The sequence below is a fragment of the Panthera uncia genome (genome assembly GCF_023721935.1).
Source record: "Panthera uncia isolate 11264 chromosome C1 unlocalized genomic scaffold, Puncia_PCG_1.0 HiC_scaffold_4, whole genome shotgun sequence".
NCBI classification, from domain to species: domain Eukaryota; kingdom Metazoa; phylum Chordata; class Mammalia; order Carnivora; family Felidae; genus Panthera; species Panthera uncia.
In genome coordinates this window covers 84105254-84125646 of record NW_026057585.1, presented here as the reverse complement: position 1 = coordinate 84125646, position 20393 = coordinate 84105254, and the positions used below count along the sequence as shown (strand labels likewise).

The following is a 20393-nucleotide window of genomic DNA, read 5'->3' as shown; positions in this document are numbered from 1 at the left end:
TTTAAATGGAGAACAGTATGAGATTATTTGTGGCACCCTCTGCTTTCTGAATATGATGGAACTGTTCCTTCTATTCTCTGGAACATAGAGAAGAGTTTGTTCTTTCTCTTAAAAAGTTACCCAGCTACCTAAATTCTAAAAAGCTTTTTTGACACTTTGGTGAAATGCATCTGAAAGTAATACAGTGAGTTATGGGCACAAAGAAATGTTTTTACATTTCTCTTTTCACTTGGCCAATTTCGTTTCTTTTGCCCGGGAATCAAGGGCCATACAACAAAGAACTACAGTACCTCCACGAGTTTCAGATATGTATGTTTGATAAACTTAAAAAATGAGAAAAAAGTAGGTAACTCAAATGAATTTCTTCCCATACTTCCAATTCACTGTCCTGGGAAGAGCTGGCATCAGCTTTCCTTTTGCCCCGGTTCTTGCCAGTCATGTTTTTTCTGGACTGATCATCAGCGTCTTTATTTGGTGTAGTCTGGGACAAAGCCGGGCTTGTCGAAGGGTCTCCTGGAAAGGAAATCCGAGACATATGGCCAGTAGTCACAGGCTATAAGAACCAGAACAGGAAGATAGATAGTCAGCATGTTTTCTGTCCTTAAGAATCATATTGCAGGGATAAAAGGTTGGAAAACCAAACTTTACCTAAGCGATTTAGGAATGTAGACCTAAATCAACATGGAACATCAACAGCTTCTAACATCACAGAGGGGAGTTATAATTAGTATACCTGTCTCTCAATGGAAGAACACAGTTATAAAGCTGTTTTGCCAAAAAAATTGAACCTGTTTCTCAAGTTTTTTAAATCAGAGTTTCTCAAGTTGGCACAACTGACATTTTGGGCCAGATAATTTTTGTTGAGTAGATGTCCTGTGCCTTGTAGGATGCGTGGTTAAGCAGTACCCTTGGCCTCTATCCACGAGATGCCAGTAGCACTCCCCACCCACAAGACAACCAAAAATGTTTCCACACATTGCCAAATGTCTTAGGTGAATGGGGGAGGGGAGCGTGGCACAAAAAAATCCCCTTTAGTTGAAAACCAGGACTCCAGATGTGTTTACCAATTTAAGATAAAATACAGAAGGCAGCAGGACATGTTGAACTACCTTATACAGATATAATCAGTAAAATTTAGACTGGGAAATGGCATGAGATAAACAGTCCAGTTTCTTCACAAATACAGTATATTGGGGAATAAAAAAAGGGGAATTTATAAGTTAAAAGAGACATAAAATATACATCCACCAATCCCAATGTATGGGACTTACTTTGATCCTAATTTAAATAAACCGTAAAGGAAAAATAAAACTAACATTTATGAAAACACTAGAAATAATACCTTTTAGGATTTTATGATACTAAGGAATTACTATTGAATTATTTTAGATGGGATAATTGTCATTGTGGTTATGCTAACAAATATTTATTTATCTTTTAGACATATGATGCCCGGAATTTGGGGAGAGAATTGGATGTAGCTGAAATATGAGTTGTTAATGTTGAAGATGGATGATGGATACATAAAGGATTCATTATACTATTCTGACAACTTCTAGGGTTTGAAATTCTCCATTATTAAAAAGTTAAAATCATTATGAAGAACAAAGATATTTAGAGATATGAATTCAAAACTAAGGCATCAACACATGTAATTATTTCAGTCATTACGTCTGAAGCAGTGACCATCTGTACGTCTATTTAGTTAGAAGACTGGTGAATGCAAGGTGCACAGAAAACTGCTTTAGCTGATAGAGAGCCCTGTTTTTCAAAATGCATCAGTGTTAACAAAACAATAAACAGTCCTTCCTCCTGTTATGTGATGTGACAGCCAACCACCAAATTTTCCTGAAAGATAGAGACAAATAAGAAGCATATACATATGTTTACTAATGTGCTTAGTATAAAGCCTTTATGTCAGGGTTTTTTGTTTTAACCTGGACATCATAATTCATTGATACATTTCAAACCTAAATGTAAAGGTTTAAATTTGTAGGTTAAATTTTGTGTATTTCTCTGAGGGGGAAAAGACCATAGCTTTCTTTAGAATCTTGGAGATCTATGACACAGAAAAAGTTAAGAACTACTGCTCTGAGGCCTCGGCAGGTGTCCAAAATATGCATAGAGTAAAACTGGAGTCCTCCACCTTTTACAAAATGTGCCAAGATTCTAAAGTTCCTGGTCACAAGCACATTAAAGCTAAAGGGTGGAGTGGGAGTCACAAATAGTCTTTTCATTCTTGGTACTTTTCTATTCATAGCATCAGGTATTACATCAGCCTGCCAATGACTCATCACATGGTCGGGTTCCAATGTTTAAATACTCCTCACCGGAGAGGGAAAGCCAAAAGCACAGTAACAGTGACTTAGACCACAACAAAATGAACTTCACTATCATCTCCTGAATGAAGTGCCCTTAAGCCAAAGTTTTTAGAGTGATGGCGCTTACCAGAAGGAAGTCTCTGTGCTGTAGGTGCAGGTACCATGACACTAGGCTTCTCGGTCTGGTATGTGGCTGCCGCTATTGTGGTACTCTCAGCGTCACTGTTAGTCTGGCCTGTGACTCCAAAGCTGGAGCTGGGGTAGCACGTCTGGTACTGACTCTGACCAAGGATAGTATAGGTAGGATAGTCCTGTAGACCAAAGGGAGTAAGGGAGGAAAACAAGACTCCTAAAGCAAAAGTTGATTTCAACACAAGAGACTTTCATGATCCTCTTCTTCATAATCATTTTCCTAAAACAATTAATTTGACATCTCATTTACCCATCTATAGCTTCCATCTAAATCACTGATTTCCAAAATGCATTCTGTGGAAACCTAAGAGTCAAGAGGAGATACTTCAGGGGCTGTCTTTGGAATGACCGGAAGGATGAAAGTGAAGGGTCCCATGAACTCTACACACAATGTCTTTTTTCTACTTCAACAGCCTCCTTTTTTTTTTTTTAGGTACCGAATTTCTGTGTAAATTTTTTCACAGAATTTTGCAAGATTCTACTCTTTAGGAAGTTTATAAACAACTCCACTATATGCTAGTGCTTTCTAAGAACGGATGAGCTTAAACAAAAAAGTACATTATCCTACATAACTCTCATTAAGGTTTCCTAGTTTAAAGTTGAGTATCTCTCTTTCTTTTTAAAATAATCAAGTTTTCTTTAAATATGAAGTTTCTTTAAAATATTTGGAGGGAATTTTTTATTGTTTCATGAGCACATACATGTCAAAATTTATCAAACTATAAATTTAAATCCATGCAGATTATTATATATCAATTATACCTTAATAAAACTGTACAAAAAAATGTGTATGATGTTTAGCTCAAATATATACCTTAAAAAATTTCCACTGATACTGATGTTAGTAATAAGTAGGAAGAAGCTAATCAACCAGACCAATTATAAGTAGTACTGAGCATCTATCATAAACCAAATACAACTCAGTATGTGTGTCCATGTATGAGCGGGAGAATGCAACATTAAAGAAAAGAGTAAGTTGGGGGCACCTGGGTGGCTCAGTCAGTTAAGCATCTGACTCCTGATTTCGGCTCAGGTCATGATCTCACAGTTTGTGAGATTGAGCCCCACGTCAGGCTCTGTGCTGACAACGTGCAGCTTGCTTGCGATTCTCTCTCTGTTCCTCCCCCACAATGTGCACTCTCTCTCTCAAAATAAATAAATAAATATGCTTAAAAAAAAAAAAAGGAAAAAGTAAGTTGTACTGGCTGAACTCAAGGGAGTTAAAAATCTAGGGGCGCCTGGGTGGCGCAGTCGGTTAAGCGTCCGACTTCAGCCAGGTCACGATCTCGCGGTCCATGAGTTCGAGCCCCGCGTCAGGCTCTGGGCTGATGGCTCGGAGCCTGGAGCCTGTTTCCGATTCTGTGTCTCCCTCTCTCTCTGCCCCTCCCCCGTTCATGCTCTGTCTCTCTCTGTCCCAAAAATAAATAAAAAACGTTGAAAAAAAAATTTATAAAAAAAAAAAAAATAAAAAAAAAATCTAGCAGGAGAAGACAAAAAAAATTCCAACAAATTGGCAATAAATTATATGTCAAAGGAGTGAAGTACAGAGGAAGACAACTTTCACTGCAGACTGGTAGTCAGAGAGCCTTTTTGAAATAAACAGATGGAGGGAATAAGAGGATGAATAAGCCCTGAAAAGGTTTTAAGGGACCAGAGTTGCTGAGTCTGGTTGAAACAAAGGTTTGAATGAATTATGCAAGGCCACGAATGTGACTTGGATTCTTTAGGCGATGGTGTATAGTTTGTGTGGGGGCAGGAGATAGGGACTATCAAAATCAAACCAACAAATAAAAATACAAAAAGATTCTGGGGCGGGGGTTGCCTGGGTGGCTCAGTCAGTTAAGCATCTGACTTCTGCCCAGCTCGTGATCTTGTGGTTCACAAGTTCGAGCCCCACATCCAGCTCTGTGCTGACAGCTCAGAGCCTGGAGCCTGCTTCAGATTCTGTGTCTCTCCCTCTCTCTGCCCTTCCCCTGCTCATGCTGTCTCTTTCAAAAATAAATAAACATTAAAAAAATTTTTTTAATAAAAAAAAAAAGATTCTGGGCAGGTGACTGATGGGATAAAAGTGGACTTTTGAGAAAATTAATCAGATTGTGTTTTAAAATCTTTTTTTTTTTTAATTTTTCTAGTAACATGGGGGCTCGAACTCATGATCCTGAGAACAAGAGTTGCACGCTCCACCAACTGAGCCAGCCAATTAGTATTTTAGAAAATGGATAGGTAGAGGGAAAAACTGGAGATTAGATGAAAAATTAACTATGGTAATTCAGGATTAAAGGGGAAAAACTAAAACGAAACGGTTGGATTGGGAATTGGTGAGGGAAAAAAAACTGAAAACTGGTCTGGTTTGAGGCCTAGGTTTATTTAAAAATGGTCTCATTGGTAACTGAGAAGTCATAGGGAAAAGTGGTTTTACTTTTTTAGAGGACAAGGAGACAAAAAACGGTAGAATGAAAGTCTGGTTTTTGCTATGATGAACTTAGGGAAATAGCAGGACATTAAAGAAAAATATGTCCATCAATCAGCAGGAAGCTTGTAGATATCATGAGGTCAGTACTAGAATGTTCATTTCAGAAATAGTAAATGGACATTGTGAATGTGGTAAAACATTTCTGGGGATGGAATAATAAGCATGTGGAAAACTACAAAGACTGTCTACAGTCTATGTAGAGAAAACAAGATCAAAAAGAAAACCTATGAAAGGAAGAGAGATAAATGGTACACTGATGTATAGCAGAAACTCAGTAATTTGTGAACTTAAGAATGAACAAATGCAGGAACAGTCAAATGTAGAAAGATGAACCAGAATAGTCATGTTAATTACAGCCAGAAAAAGAGATTCATGGAGAAAAGATTCATTGCTACAGAGAAAACAAATAAAAACGTAACAAAAACAAAAAACTCCTAAAACACTGAAAATATTGCCAGTGATCTAAGCATAAAGAGTTAATAGAACAGTGACTGAGACCAGACCATAAGGAATTCACAAAGGAATGAATGGCTAAATAAAAATGTAGAAGGAACATGCATTTCATAAATATTTATTATGTGTCTTTAATGTGAGTACCAGGCATTTTTCTGAACTTTGGGTATGTATGAGTGAACAAAACTGAAAAATAAATCCCTATCCCTATGAAGCTTCCATTCTAGTAGAAATTGGGTAGGAGGCAGACACATGTAGTAGGTAAAGGAGTAGATAGAACCATATCATTCAGAGGCTTAGCACAGTAATGAGAGAAACGGATGGCAGTCTGAGAAACCATCCAGTGTCCTAGTTCTGGTTATTTCTTAGGTTGGAAAATTGACCATGGAGAGAAGAGCAAGCTTGAAGAACTATATCAAACAGGATGATTAGCACAGTACCTGGTTTGAGATGCTGGAAACTGCTGCTGTTGGAATATTAGCCATTGTAGATGAAGTGGATATCAGGCTGGCATTTGTGCTTGAAGCTATAGGATTGAGAATGTTAAAAGATATTAAAGATACCATGTAAAAGGCTAGAAGAAATGGAAAGTATATTGTGTTTTAAGATCTACAAGGAGATAAAGAACATTGGCAAAGAAACAAATACTAATTTTACTCTTTTGGATGCCACACCTTACTCTAGTCTTGACTAGAAATAAAACAATTCAAACATTTTTCTGTTTCAGCTTGAGTCTTTAATTCTTCCTATTAAAGTCCTAGAAGGATTCACATATAATGTACTGGTTCATACTAATGATATCAATAGAATCAGAAGCTAAACCAAATCATTCCAGTCTATTTCCTGAAATAGCCATTGAAAAATGACTCACTGGCAATGTGACTTACTGACAGCCAACAGAAACAAGAGCTCTGGTAAATCCACAGGTAAGTCCTATACTGTGATATTTCTTATCACTTGCCCCAAATTATGCCTTTCCTAATGCAACATAATTATTTTGAGAAATAGAGCTGATCCCCCAAATTCTAACATGCCTGGAGTTGCTTCTTGGGCTCTACTCAAATAATGGATTACTAATGTGGATCAACAAACACAATGATTTGGCATTTAATGATTTTACCAATGAGCCTGGAAAAACTTGGAAAATATTGCATATTATTCTCTCCAGGTAAAAATGTACCCTGTAAGCTATTTAGGCTGCCTGTCTTGGGACAGTAATCTGAGTTAGGTTTTTCATACTCTTCTATCACAGATCCCACCAGGGTTTTAATCAAATCTTCAGTGATTAGTATTTGTTACAGTGACTTTTTTCAGGGGGACAGTGAAAATGAGACTGTGAGGTACTGGTCTTGAACTCCTCTCCCTCACTTACCATAAGCACTCTTAGACACCGTTCCCCTGCAGCCACACACACCATAAAGGGTTTACCATCATGTAGACCTGACTATCTGACTCCCCATCCCATTAGCAACAAAGTCCTTTAGAGGTAAAGTTAACAGGAAAACCTCCATAAGGAACAGGGCAGGTGAACAAATGAAGCAGAAACTTGAGAGTATTCACCAAAATCAGAGGGAATTCTTATTCCTTTCCCTAAGGGTACTCTGCTGAGAAGAAAACCTAGAAGAGATTAGAAGAGAAAGTCTAAGGAACAACTACTGCTACAACTCAGCTTTCAGATAAAGACCTGGGACCAAGAAGAGTTAAGATAATCTGTCTACTGTCATGGGAACTAGTGGTAGTCATGATGGCAACTGTGATCTCCCAACTGGATGAGCTAGGGATCAAATTTCCTGATTATCCAGGGAGATTTTCTTTTCTACACTACATCTTCCCCCAGGGGAACTAAAGGACTCTTAAGAGTTTACCTTCTTAAACCCAACAAGTAAATGATTTTATAACCTCATAGATGGTGTTTTCTTCTCAACAATATTCACTTTTTTCTCTACCATGGTCTGACCCATTTTTCCCCACTAAGGGCAAGTATAAGGAATTACTGTCCAATACACAGGCTAGATGACTCTGTAAGTAGATTTTAATCACTACTGTGGGTAGAGAATTTTGAGTGGATCTGAGGTTCTATTACCAGTACGTTATGCTAGGCAGCCCTGCAATAAAACAGACAGAAGGACATGAGGTGATTTAAGGTGGGAAAGAAAATCAGTAATTTACTTAATCTATTAAGTCGAACTCTCCCAGCAAAGTCTATTTCTAGTTCAATTTTTCTTTGGTCCTCCTTCTAGCATATACTCCTCTTTTCCTCCTATTTACCTTTATTTTAATTCTGTTCTACCTTCTTACTAACTTAAAAATGGTTAGCAGTACAACTCATTCATGTCTGATCTCTACATACATGGGGGAAGTACTCTGACTCACAAAGTGGTTTTATAAATTTAACAATTTTCAGACCACTTACTGAATTGGGCTAGAGGTAAAAAGGTAGACCTTACAAACAACAGTCATATACTCTTACTATCTCTGCTAGGAAGTTTAATAACTTGATTAGCTGGTTGCTGATACTAAGTTATTAAAAGGTATCTTATTAAAAATCATAAATTACTTTCAGCAATAGTGACTTCTATTATAGGAAATGTTGGACTGCTGACCTAAAAGTTTATAGGACTCAGTAACTTCTTTCGCCAAATCAATCAAATCATTCCTAATATGTGCCATTAGTTCATTCGTTCAGCAAACCATAGTTTTCTATGTACCCATAAAGTTGTTCCAGTCACTGAGAAATAGAGTAGTGAACAAGGCAAAGTCCCCGCCCTCACCAAGTTTAGATTCTATTGACAGAGTTAGATGATACTTAAATAAACAATAAATACTTTTTTAGGCTCTTGTTTAGCTTGCACCCAAGCTAAACTCACCCAAAAAATGTACACAATCACTGTAAACCCTACCCTACACATAACTGATTAAAAAGCCAGAGATTTCAAAAAAAGTACTTATCATTTTGCACATATATAGATGTCTCAACAAATAATATTCAACTGCATATTTAAAAAACAAAGCAGCAATAGAAATTGCAACAAAAAGCACAAAACTCAAGTAGTAACTCCTATTGACATATGTCTGAAGGCTATTAGCTCTCCAAATGCCAACAGCATGGCCAACTGTTTTTTGGATAGTCTCCACTCCTGTTCCAACAATGGAGCTGTGGAATCATTGAGAGATAAGCTTCTGAGAACCACGCCCCACTAGAGGTCCAATTAATACAGTCAATATACAGAAACAGCTTTAATCAGAAGACAGTGGTTACAGAACTGTGAGAGGCACAGCTAAATTAAACAACACTGCTCCAAAGCCAGAGGGTTAATCTAAGGGTTAATCGTACATAAAAGTCAGCACAAGACTTGCTTTCTACCCACTTCTAATTTTATATCTCTCTCTCTCCCACCCTTGCTCACTTGGCTTTCAAGTTACTCAGAGTAAGACAAGCTCTTTCTCAGTTGAGCACCTCTGCAATGTTGCTCACTCTGCCTGGACTGTGCTCCCCGGCCTGTCCCTCTCTCCTTCCCAGCATGATGGCTCCTCCCCAGCATGTCTACTTCCTCAGAGAGACACTCTGACCACTATATTAAAAAACTAACTCCTTATTTTCCCAATCACAGCAATCTATTCTTTTTTTCTTTCAGAGAACTTTTCAAAATCTATTTAATTATTTGCTTGCTTATTTCTGTTTCCCCCACACGTCTGAAAGCTCCATGAAGGCAGAATCTTACTATCTTATTCATGATCTTCAATGTCTAGCAACGCATCTGGCACAGAGTAGGTGATGCTCAATAAATACTTGCGGGATTCATGTATATCTTGTAGACATGTATATTCCCATATAATTTGTGGGATTCAAGTATAGCATGTCAAGGTCATCAAAAACAAGAAAAGCCTGCAAAACTGTATGTATAGTCAAGAGGAGCCTAAGTAGACACGACAATTAAATGAAATGTGGTATTCTGGATGGGACTCTGGAACAAAAAAGGGACTTAGTTAATAATAATGCACCAATATGGGGTCATGAATTGTAATAAATGGTCCGTTCTAATGTAAGATGTCAATAATAGGGGAAATTATGTGCAAGATGGAGGGGTACGTAACTCTGTGTATCATCTGCTCAATTTTTCTGTAAATCTAAAACTACTCTAGGGGCGCCTGGGTGCCCCAGTTGGTTAAGCGTCCAACTCTTGATTTTGGCTCAGGTCATGATCTCACACTTCATGAGACCAAGCCCATGTCAGGCTCTGCACTGACAGCATGAAGCCTACTTGGGATTCTCTCTCCCCCTCTCTCTGCCCCTCCCCTACTCGCTTGTCCTCTCTCAAAAACAAATAAATAAACTTAAAATAAAACAAAACAAAACTATTCTAGGGGCACCTGGGTGGCTCAGTGGGTTGAGCATCCAACTCTTTTTTTCTTTTTGTTTCTTTATCTTTGAGAGACAGACAGAGTGTGAGCAGGGGAGGGGCAGAGAGTGAGGGAGACACAGAATCTGAAGCAGGCTCCAGGCTCTGAGCTGTCAGCACAGAGCCCAACTCGGGTCTCAAACTCACAAACTGAGATCATGACCTGAGCTGAAGTTGGATGCTTGACCAACTGAGACACCCAGGCACCCTTGAGTGTCTAACTCTTGATTTTGGTCAGGTCATGATCCCAGCGTGGGATCTGTGCTGAGTATAGAGCCTGCTTGAGATTCTCTGTCTCTCTCTCTCTTTCCCTCCCTTTGCCCCTCTCTCCTGCTTCTGTGCACTCTCTCTTTAAAAAAAAAAAAAAAAAAAAAAAAAGTAGGGGCGCCTGGGTGGCACAGTTGGTTAAGCGTCCGACTTCGACTTCAGCCAGGTCACGATCTCGCGGTCCGTGAGTTCGAGCCCCGCGTCAGGCTCTGGGCTGATGGCTCGGAGCCTGGAGCCTGTTTCCGATTCTGTGTTTCCCTCCCTCTCTGCCCCTCCCCCGTTCATGCTCTGTCTCTCTCTGTCCCAAAAATAAATAAAAAAAAAGTTGAAAAAAAAAATTAAAAAAAAAAAAAGTCTTAAAAATAAAACTATTCTAAAAATTAAAGTTTCGGGTGTCTGCTGGCTCAGTGGGTAAAGCATGCTCAGGGTTGTGACTTTGAGCCCCACACTGGGTGTGGAGATTACTTAAAAAGAAAATCTTAGAAAAAATAATTATAAAATAAAAACTAAAGTCTATTCAAAAACAAATCTCCTGGTCAATGAGAGACTATTAGAAAGAAGTGAGGAAGGAAGGGAGGAAAAAATAAAAACTATCATATGCTACCAACAATATTAGAAGCCAAACACATTCATTAAAAGTCAAGATTGAGTTAAAATTAATTTTGAAATTTCTGAAATTAATTTTAACACCTGAATACTAATCATTTAAACCATCTCAACTGAAGAAAAGAATCAAAGATTGGGTCACACAGTCACACCCTAGTAAAGAAACTTATATAAAGAAGTTAGATCTACCTAACAGAGGGGTTTCATGAGCATTGTTGTATAAACTGAAGAAAGGTTTTGATCAGAGTTGATCAAGCCAGAAGTAGATTTTATTTTAGGTTGAAATAATACATTTTAAAAGAAATTGCAGTATGTTGACACACAATGTTACATTAGCTTCAGGTGTACAATATCATGATTTGACAATTCTATATGTTATGTCAATTGTAGAATGCTTTGCGGTATGATGACGAGATACTGCTGTTTTGACTATTAAAAAAAATCTACAGAATGCTTTTTTTTGGGTGTGTGTGTGTGTGTGTGTGTGTGTGTGTGTGTAAGGATGGGGTAATTACATAGTGTGAGTGAAGCAGCCCTGGATAGCTAACAGTCACTATTCATGATATGTGACGTTAAAAGTGGGAGGGGGTACCTGGCGGGGCTCAGTCACATAAGTGGCCTACTTCGGCTCAGCTCATGGTCTCATGGTTCGTGAGTTTGACCCCTGTGTCAGGCTCGATAGCAGAAAACCCAGGTAATTCAACTCTGCCAATACTCGTATTTCATTTCAGCTAGTTGTTTCAACTTGTATTACACCAAGTTTTTCTTCAGAATAAATGGCAAAACTTGGTAACTTGATGGCAACCCTTCTGCCTTAAATTCTACCCTGTGCCAAAGTTGTAATGAACAACAAAATGGGCCAAGAGGTTAACCAGAAAAAGGGAGGAAGAATGAATTAGATATCTGTCGGTAAAGGTTCTTAATGAACAGAGAGTTGAAACTGATACCATGATTTCAACATTGAAAATCAAAAATACAGCACTCATGCTTTGGGGTCAGACTGCTTCGCTTACATGCTGACTTAATTATTTACTAATTCTGTGACCGTGGACAAATTACTTTGCTTTTCTTTATCTTATCTTCCCCATCTGTAGAACTGGATTAATAACAGTAGTTTCCTCATAGGTGTGTTGTGAAGATTACCTGAGTAGCACCTATCTGTTGCTCACACTGCTAAGTACATAGTAAGCGCTTAATACCAACAATGATCATCACTAGCAAACAGGGGAAACCAAGAGTCCTAAGAGACCCTAAAAAGGTAGTTACTCTTATTTTACAAGGAGGAAGAAGTAAGCAAAACTATTAGGTTTCTCAAATTCAAGAGGAGTGGTGATTTTACAACTAGGAAGAGGGTTATTAATAAAAAACAAGAGAACTCCTTGCTTTTCTTTCATGACTTAGGTGCAGTCATCAGGAATGTATCTGTTTAGGAGGGACATGGCTAGTAGATTTGTCTGTAGATGGATCTAAAAACCCTGTCACCCAGGGAAACACTTCATAAAAATGAAAGGGGATAGAGGAGAAGACAGACAAAGTCATACTCTTTAGTTTTTCCCTTCCTGCTTTATTCCCATTTGAGAAAGAAAGGTAAGGAAGAGGCAAAGAAAGAAGGGAAAATAAATAAGAAAAGAGGAGACTCAGTAACCACTAGGAGGTAATCTTACTTAGAGCAAGATCTCAAGATGTAGTGACCAGTTTGTTCTCAATGGATCAAGCAGAAGTAGTTCTCAATCATTTAACTGAAAACAATTAAAACTAAGCATCAAAATATTTTATTTAATATAATCTACATCGGGGCTCCTGGGTGGCTCAGTTGGTTAAGCGTCTGACTTCAGCTCAGGTCATGAACTCGTGGTTTGTGAGCTCAAGCCCCACGTCAGGCTCTCTGCTGTCAGCACGGAGCCCACTTCAGATCCTCTGTCTCCCTCTCTCTGACCCTCCCCCACTTGCTTGTGCACGCTCTCTCTCTAAAGTACATGAACAAATAACATAATCTACATCACCATCACTTTCTCATCAAGAGTACCTCAGACTAGTTTTTGCTGTCCCACCCATACTCCTCTAGCACCCATTTTGAAAGGAATAAAATTTAAAAGCTGGGAGACATCAGGAGAAAGGAGGCAGATGAGAAGCCAGGTACATGGACATTAACTCCCACTGTCGTGCAATAACAAATTGCCTGTGTTGGATCTGGAAGGGTAGGGAATTCATTCCATAGCACGTTCTGCGTTTCTGTCTTCGTTCCTAATAGTCCTGTCCTAATTCTAACCTTTTAGAAGAACAACTCAGGAAGGCAAAGGTGTTTAGAGTTGAAGCTTTAATGCTACACTTTCCATCATGAAAAAGAAACAAGACTGAACTTTTTGAGCAAGAAAAATGCTCTCACCACGAAGCAGCAGGTGGGGGCGGAGGTATGGCAGCACTGCAGGAGAAAAGCAGCACATACCTCATGTTTGGCGCCATGTGGACTCCATGTAAGAGAAGTCAGCAAGGTTCTAACCCATGGAGTCTTCTGCTCATTTATAGGACAAAATGCCACTAAGAACAAACTAAAACAAAATCTGACAGGTTTTCGGGACACCAACATACAAAAGGGAAGGCTTCAATTCTACCAAGTAGTTCACATTTAAAGGCTAAACTACTTATGAACCATAGTCCTGGGTTCTGGTCTACCTAACACAAAAAGCATGCACAAATGCAAATACCACCCCCTTCTAGTTTATAGAACTCCTGTATTACCCAGTTTATTTGAAGATACAGGAAGACTGAAAACAACAAAAACAACAATAATAAAACACACACAACCATGCCTATTTACCTTGAATGGGATAAGAATAATGTGCTGGGCTTGGCTGGCTTGTGGTTAACCCTGTAGTGCAGGTAAGAACACTGTGTTGACTTGGAGATGGAGTCTGAATTAAACCACTTTCAGGTTTCATACCTGGCCACAATGCACCTGAATCAGATAAATTGGACCAATTACAAACAATACACTAGGACTGAGGAGCATGGTCATGCTTTCAAATATCCGCCAGTAGGTTTAAAACCTCAATCTTAAAAACAAAAGTAAATTTGCTTGTAAGAGAAAGTTACTGATTCTCCCACTCATAATATACCACAAGCAAATACAATTTCAAAGACTGGGGAGGGGAGCTATAGAAACAAAAATCTTGCCAAAATCCCAATAATGATATGTATATAAGTTCATTTCAATGGCTGGGGAAGACTGACCAGGGTTCAGAAAAAAAAGCTACTGACACTCAACTGGAGTGTTTGTTGTAGAGGGTGCCTCATGATCATGTACAGTGGTAAATCATTTATCCATTGTCAAGGTGGGAGACACTTCATAGAAGTTTATAAAATTCACTTACCCTTTAAATAAGCACCAAATTTCTTAAAAATGTATTAAGTAGTACTTTTCTGCCTTCTTAAGTTGGTTATTTTGTTACCTTCTGATTAGGAAAGACATACCTGCTTATTTTTATAAATTAAAACCATTACAGAAATATGTAACTTGGAAAAAATAAAGTCATATATAATCCCAGAACCCATACTTAACCATTATTACAGTGTGCATAAGAGTGACTTAGATTTCTTTTATGTATTTTCTAATCTTTTTCTTTTTAATAAAAATGGGATGTTACACAGTTCATAATTTGCTTTTCCACATATCTATAAAGACATTTTTCCACGTCAGAACATATAAATCTCTCATACTGATAGACATCATAGCTGTTCACTTTTATTTTTATCACAATGCTCCTGAACGACAATCTTTCTAAAACATATTTATATCCTTTCCTGCCTTCTCAGCAGGGAGGAAATAGTGAACATACCTTTATATTTTCTCAGTATTGTCACAAAGATGAATAGTGTGCTGTGTTATATATACATTACAGAGACACCGCCAGAGGCTATGGGGATTTGTGAAGATGGGACTAAACAGAACTCAATTACAGTTCTGTATAACTTTGTTTCTTTCTGTGATCTGTATTTTGACAATCTCTTGTCTCTCGCTTTATCTCCTTTGTCATCTGCAGTAAACTGGGAAACCATAAATGAAGCTTTGCTTCTACATGACAGCCTAAGGATGCCCTTTATGGTGAATAGTGTTGGTGATAATTCTGGCTATGCAAAAGTCTATTTAGAAAAAAAGCTTACTGTCTGGTTGTGCACTGTGTTCTGAACAGCTATGGTTGCTGGATCAGTGTTGTTGAAGGTAATAATTAGGTCCAAGAAGGTTCATCAATCACATTCCAGGTAAGAAATTAATACCATGGTCAGCCACAGCTTCAAATTCAACAGTAACTCATTTCATTTACTCCTAACCTGATACTGAATTTATAAAAATATAATGCATTGATAATAAGGCCCTCTGCTCACCAGGGCACTGAGATGTCTAGGTACAACTCAGACCAGTAAAATTTGTTGATAAGTAAATGTAAGGGAGATGTGAAAATTTCAAATTTCCAAATTTCAAGGCAATTGCCTTCCCCCAAACTCTTAAAGCATAAAAAACAAAAGGGGTTTTCTTTTCTCACCTATCAAACACATGAAATAACTTATCTGAGAAGAACGAAGAATACCATTGTCTTTAGCATGCATTAGGAGGGTTGGCGCCCATTCCACGCTCAGTTTATGATCATTTAAAAAGTCTTTTCCAGGTTAGCCACAGTTAAACTCCTAACTATATCTAAATTTCAACACTAAAAATATTTGAATATGTTATTTTTTAAACATTTATAATGTGAAATTTGAATATCAGTGCCATGATTCTTGGTGGTTGAGTATCACATTTTTTAGCAAACAAATTGCCATTTCAATGTCATGGTAACTTTCAGGTTTATCGCAATCAAGGTGATATTTTTTTTCTAAATAGGTTCTGAATCTTAGGTGTTGGATTTGTGAACATGCTTATATTACACTATATTAAAATACTATCTTATTGAGAATAGTATTACCTGAAAATGTTTTGCTAGTCTCATTATTTAGTATATATAAATATATACATTTAAATAATTTTAAATATAGTTTTAAATTTTAAATAATTTTAAATAGAATTTTTTTTTTCTGGAAGTAAATTGACTTTATTTGGCAACCTTCAACAAATGGAAGCTTTTTCTGCTGGTTTTCTTGTGTGCAACTGACCAATGCTAAATAAGAAACAAACCTCAAATTCCTTTGCTTTTATTTTTTTGTCTGACCAGCAAACCAACCTAATGAATTATTTTATTTTTATAGAAGAGATTTGCAAAATAGACTGCCATCTGTAATTTTTTTTTTAACCCAGCACTCAGTAGTGTAATTGGCTAAAATTTTGTTGTTGATGGAATCCTAATGGTAATTACAAACGGAATAGAAAAACTGGGAGATTGAAATCTGAGTAATTTGAAGCAGCATTTTTATTTTTTTATTTTTTTTTAATTTTTATTTTTTTAAGCATCAAAATATTTCATTTCATTTTATTTTTTTTTAATATATGAAGTTTATTGTCAAATTGGTTTCCATACAACACCCAGTGCTCATCCCAAAAGGTGCCCTCCTCAATACCCATCACCCACCCTCCCCTCCCTCCCACCCCCCATCAACCCTCAGTTTGTTCTCAGTTTTTAAGAGTCTCTTATGCTTTGGCTCTCTTCCACTCTAACCTCTTTTTTTTTTTCCTTCCCCTCCCCCATGGGTTTCTGTTACGTTTCTCAGGATCCACATAAGAGTGAAACCATATGGTATCTGTCTTTCTCTGTATGGCTTATTTCACTTAGCATAACACTCTCCAGTTCCATCCATGTTGCTACAAACGGCCATATTTCATTCTTTCTCATTGCCACGTAGTACTCCATTGTGTATATAAACCACAATTTCTTTATCCATTCATCAGTTGATGGACATTTAGGCTCTTTCCATAATTTGGCTATTGTTGAGAGTGCTGCTATAAACATTGGGGTACAAGTGCCCCTATGCATCAGTACTCCTGTGTCCCTTGGGTAAATTCCTAGCAGTGCTATTGCTGGGTCATAGGGTAGGTTTAAATAGAATTTTAAATAAACTTTAAATAAAATTTCAAAGTATAAAATGTCTATAAACTGGCTCCTTTATAAAGTCAAAAACCAGGGCAAAAAGTCCAAGAAAAGTAGTGGAAGAGCTACTGACAGTAGTTTTCAATGTTTTTGACCAGAAACATGAAGTTGATATTTAATATATAATTATTTTATGAAGAACAGAAGAATAAAAGACCATATGAACACCGCCTCCAGCATCACAGTAGCCCGGCTCTTTAAGCACATAAGTATCTTCCTTTAAAAGCACCCTTCCCAGAATTCCAAGTAATAGGGAACATGACCAAATGGTCTGACTATACAGCAATACTACTCACAGAGAAGAGGAAACCAAATCCTGGTTTCCTGACTCCTAGTCCACTGCTCTATGTCTACAACTACAAAGCTTCTCAATTTGTTTTAAGCACCAAGATCCTGATGTGGAAGAACAGGTGGTCTAACAGTGGCAAATGAAGTCGGTCTGAGTGCTATCCTTTTGCTGCCCCACACTGGGGTCTTATCACAAACTATACCCAAGTTTTCTCACCACAAACATTTCACTATTGGTTAGTCACTAACCAAACTAATTTGAGCAGCTCAGTTTATAGTAATACGTATCAGACTAGTAGATCTTTAGAGAAAGTTAGTTTGGTTAGGAACTGAAGTATATGCCAATGGTTAGGGGAAAAAATACATGAAAGAATATCTTGGTTTGTTGATACGACCGCTCATTGGAATGACTTACTATAAATACTAAGTAATTTAATCTGAATACTTTTCCTAATTATAAAGCGAGTAGATGTATATTATAGAAAATTAAGAAAACATAGAAAGTATAAAGAAAAAAAACTGCACAGTCTCACTGCACAGGAAAAAACTACAGGCAGTTCTTGCTTTTGTATGGGACTGTGTTAACTGAAACCTGTACACGCTGGAGCAGTGGCCTCACTTGGTATGGCGCCACGGTAATGGAGAGCAAATCTGTAGTGCCTACACTGTGAACACTCACATTTTTTCTTCCAAATTATTCTTTATGTATACATTTTAAAAAATACTAACTTGGCATATTATATTGCTTTTAGTTTTACATGTTGCTTTTTAAAATTAGTAAGAAACTTTTCTCAAGATGCTGAATATTCTTTAAGAATGTGAATTTATTAGGGGCGCCTCGGTGGCTCATTAGGTTAGGCATCTGACTCTTGATTTCAGCTCAGGTCATGATCTTGCAGCTCATGAGTTCAAGCCTCACATGGGGCTCTATGCTGACAGCTCGAAACCTGGTTGGGATTCTCTTCCTGCCTCTCCCCTGCTTTCTCCCTCTCGCTCTCTCAAAAATAAACTTTAAAAAAAAGAATGTAAATTTATTAGAATATGATTTATAGTTTTCCATTCTATAAACTGCAATGTAACATACACATTTCAATTCAATGTGTAGGCTGTTTCCAATCTTTTGCTGTTATAAATGCTATGATAAATATCTTAGTAAAATTTTTGTGGGTATCTCTAATTAGTTCCATGGGCTGAATCCCTAGAAGTGAAATTACCGAGGGAAATAGCAAAAACTTAATCCTTAAGGCTATTAATACATATTATCAAATCTCCATCTCACATAGAGTTCTTTTAAATGAAGCTGCAACAGTGGCAGCTAAGGCAATCTTTTATGAGCCCCTAAAAATAAATGGGTGCCCCTTTCCTCCACTGAGATCACTGGAAGTTAACTGTCTAATCCTTTCTGCTGTCCTACAACATTTCTATGTAGCTCTTAAAAAGAATATGACCACTATTCCTTTATTTTTACAGACTGTTTACAATATAAGCTTCCTAGATTTCCCTTAGTCTTCTCCTTTCATTAAGAGAAGGAACATTTTTGGGGCGCCTAGTGGCTCAGTTGGTTAAGCGTCCGACTTCAGCTCAGGTCATGATCTCGTGGCCCATGAGTTCGAGCCCTGTGTTGGGCTCTGTGTTGACAGCTCAGAGCCTGGAGCCTGCTTTAGATTCTGTGTCTCCTCTCCCTGCCCCTTCCCCACTCACACTCTCTTTCTCTCTCAAAAATGAATAAATATTAAAAAAATTTTTTTTTTTTTTTTTTTTTTTTTAAAGAGAAGGAACATTTTTTAACTGCAAACTCAACTCTCAGACACAGACCAAATTTATGAGCACTTCTGAATTAAACAGACCTGGGTTCAATTCTAATCCCAGGCATTTACTTAATTCTATGACCCCAGGCTAGTCATTTGATCCTTCTAACAAGCCTGTTTCCTCATCTATAAAAAGGGATAATGCTACTACTTACTCCCTAGGACTGTTCTAAAGATTAAATAAGACAATAATGTAAAGTGTGAGGTACTTATTCTCAGCATACTGCACAGTATATAAAGCACTTCATAAACATCAGATAACGTTACTACAATGAGATTTTCTGAAGCTCACTGCATCTGAAATAACAGACTACCAAATCTAGTTTTGGTGCTAATAGGCAGCACTAAGATAAAATTGCCAAATCTTCATTAGAAAAAATAGTGTTTTATATTTGAGTGAACACATTTATAAAAAGAAAAAAAAAAGCCATATCTGTAATTTCCTTAATAAATTCTGAGAATATGCCATATCTATCATTCACATTACCCCAACCTAAATCTCCCTCCAGTAAGTTTCATATATTACTTAAGTCAATTTAGCTGATTCTCTTCTCTTAGAAATACTGATGGAAGAATTTATGAAACAAGTCTCCCTCATTCCCAAATATAAAACAAAACCAAATTAACAAAAGAGCCTACTATTATAAATACTTCTTTACAATATAAAGTTTCCTTCAAGTTTTTAACAAGGATCTATCATACAATTTTCTTTTTTTCTTTAATACAAGGGAAACACAGCGATCATAAAAGATACTACAATATGCACATAGCATTATGGTAGGTATTCCATAATCTGAGTTCAGAGATATAATAGGAGTTTTATTTAATACTGAACAGCAGGAATGACCAACTGTTCAACAATGTCATAAAGGGCTCTGGAATTGATGATAATGAATTTAAATCAAAACAGAAGGTAAAAAACCAATATAAAAATACTTACTTTATACTTGCTAGTTGTTACTAGTTAGCTGTTGAAAAATTAGCTTTCACATACCCACAAAGATATAAGCACAAACATATACTGAGAGTTCTGTTTCCAAAAGGACTGCTCAGTTTTGGCTGGTTACATATATAACAAATTTAAGATTTTAGTAAACTGGCTGATACTGACATGCGTGGAGGCATTGACTTACAAACAGGGAAACAAGAGCTGTTTGTCTTCTCTCATGAAGTTATCAACTACCGCTATCATTAAACATAACCCCCATTTTTGTTTCTAGTAGTTTTCAGAAGCCAAGGAGTGCTAACAAGCCTAAAACTAAGAAAGCTGTCACTATCATAAAGACTAGCCAAATGGGCCAGGAAAAGTAGGAATGTAGAGAAACCAAAGGCAGGTAGCACTAATACATCCAGAATCTGTGGCAATCTGTTTAGATGATTTTTTTAATTTCCAACTAGTTTTGGTAAAGGTTACAGAGATATAATTTTAACACGCTGCATATGTGAAAATAATACAGGATTCTCTCAATTTTCTAAAACTAGTTTCTAGGAAACCAGGGAATGGGCAA

At 37.3% G+C, this 20393-nt stretch overlaps 1 protein-coding gene across 2 annotated transcripts in view; it reads right to left on the bottom strand.

The window, feature by feature from the left end:
- EYA3 (EYA transcriptional coactivator and phosphatase 3) overlaps nt 1-20393 on the bottom strand; it is a 93951-nt gene that overhangs the window by 27457 nt on the left and 46101 nt on the right. The window contains exons 7-10 of one of the 2 annotated variants that reach the window (XM_049618785.1): nt 13531-13668; nt 5880-5965; nt 2449-2632; nt 374-513 (exon numbers count right to left, since the gene is read on the bottom strand). In XM_049618785.1, coding sequence (XP_049474742.1) covers nt 374-513; nt 2449-2632; nt 5880-5965; nt 13531-13668 — 548 coding nt within the window. The remainder of the gene's footprint in view (nt 1-373; nt 514-2448; nt 2633-5879; nt 5966-13530; nt 13669-20393) is intronic. The other variant, XM_049618786.1, reaches the window with a different exon arrangement.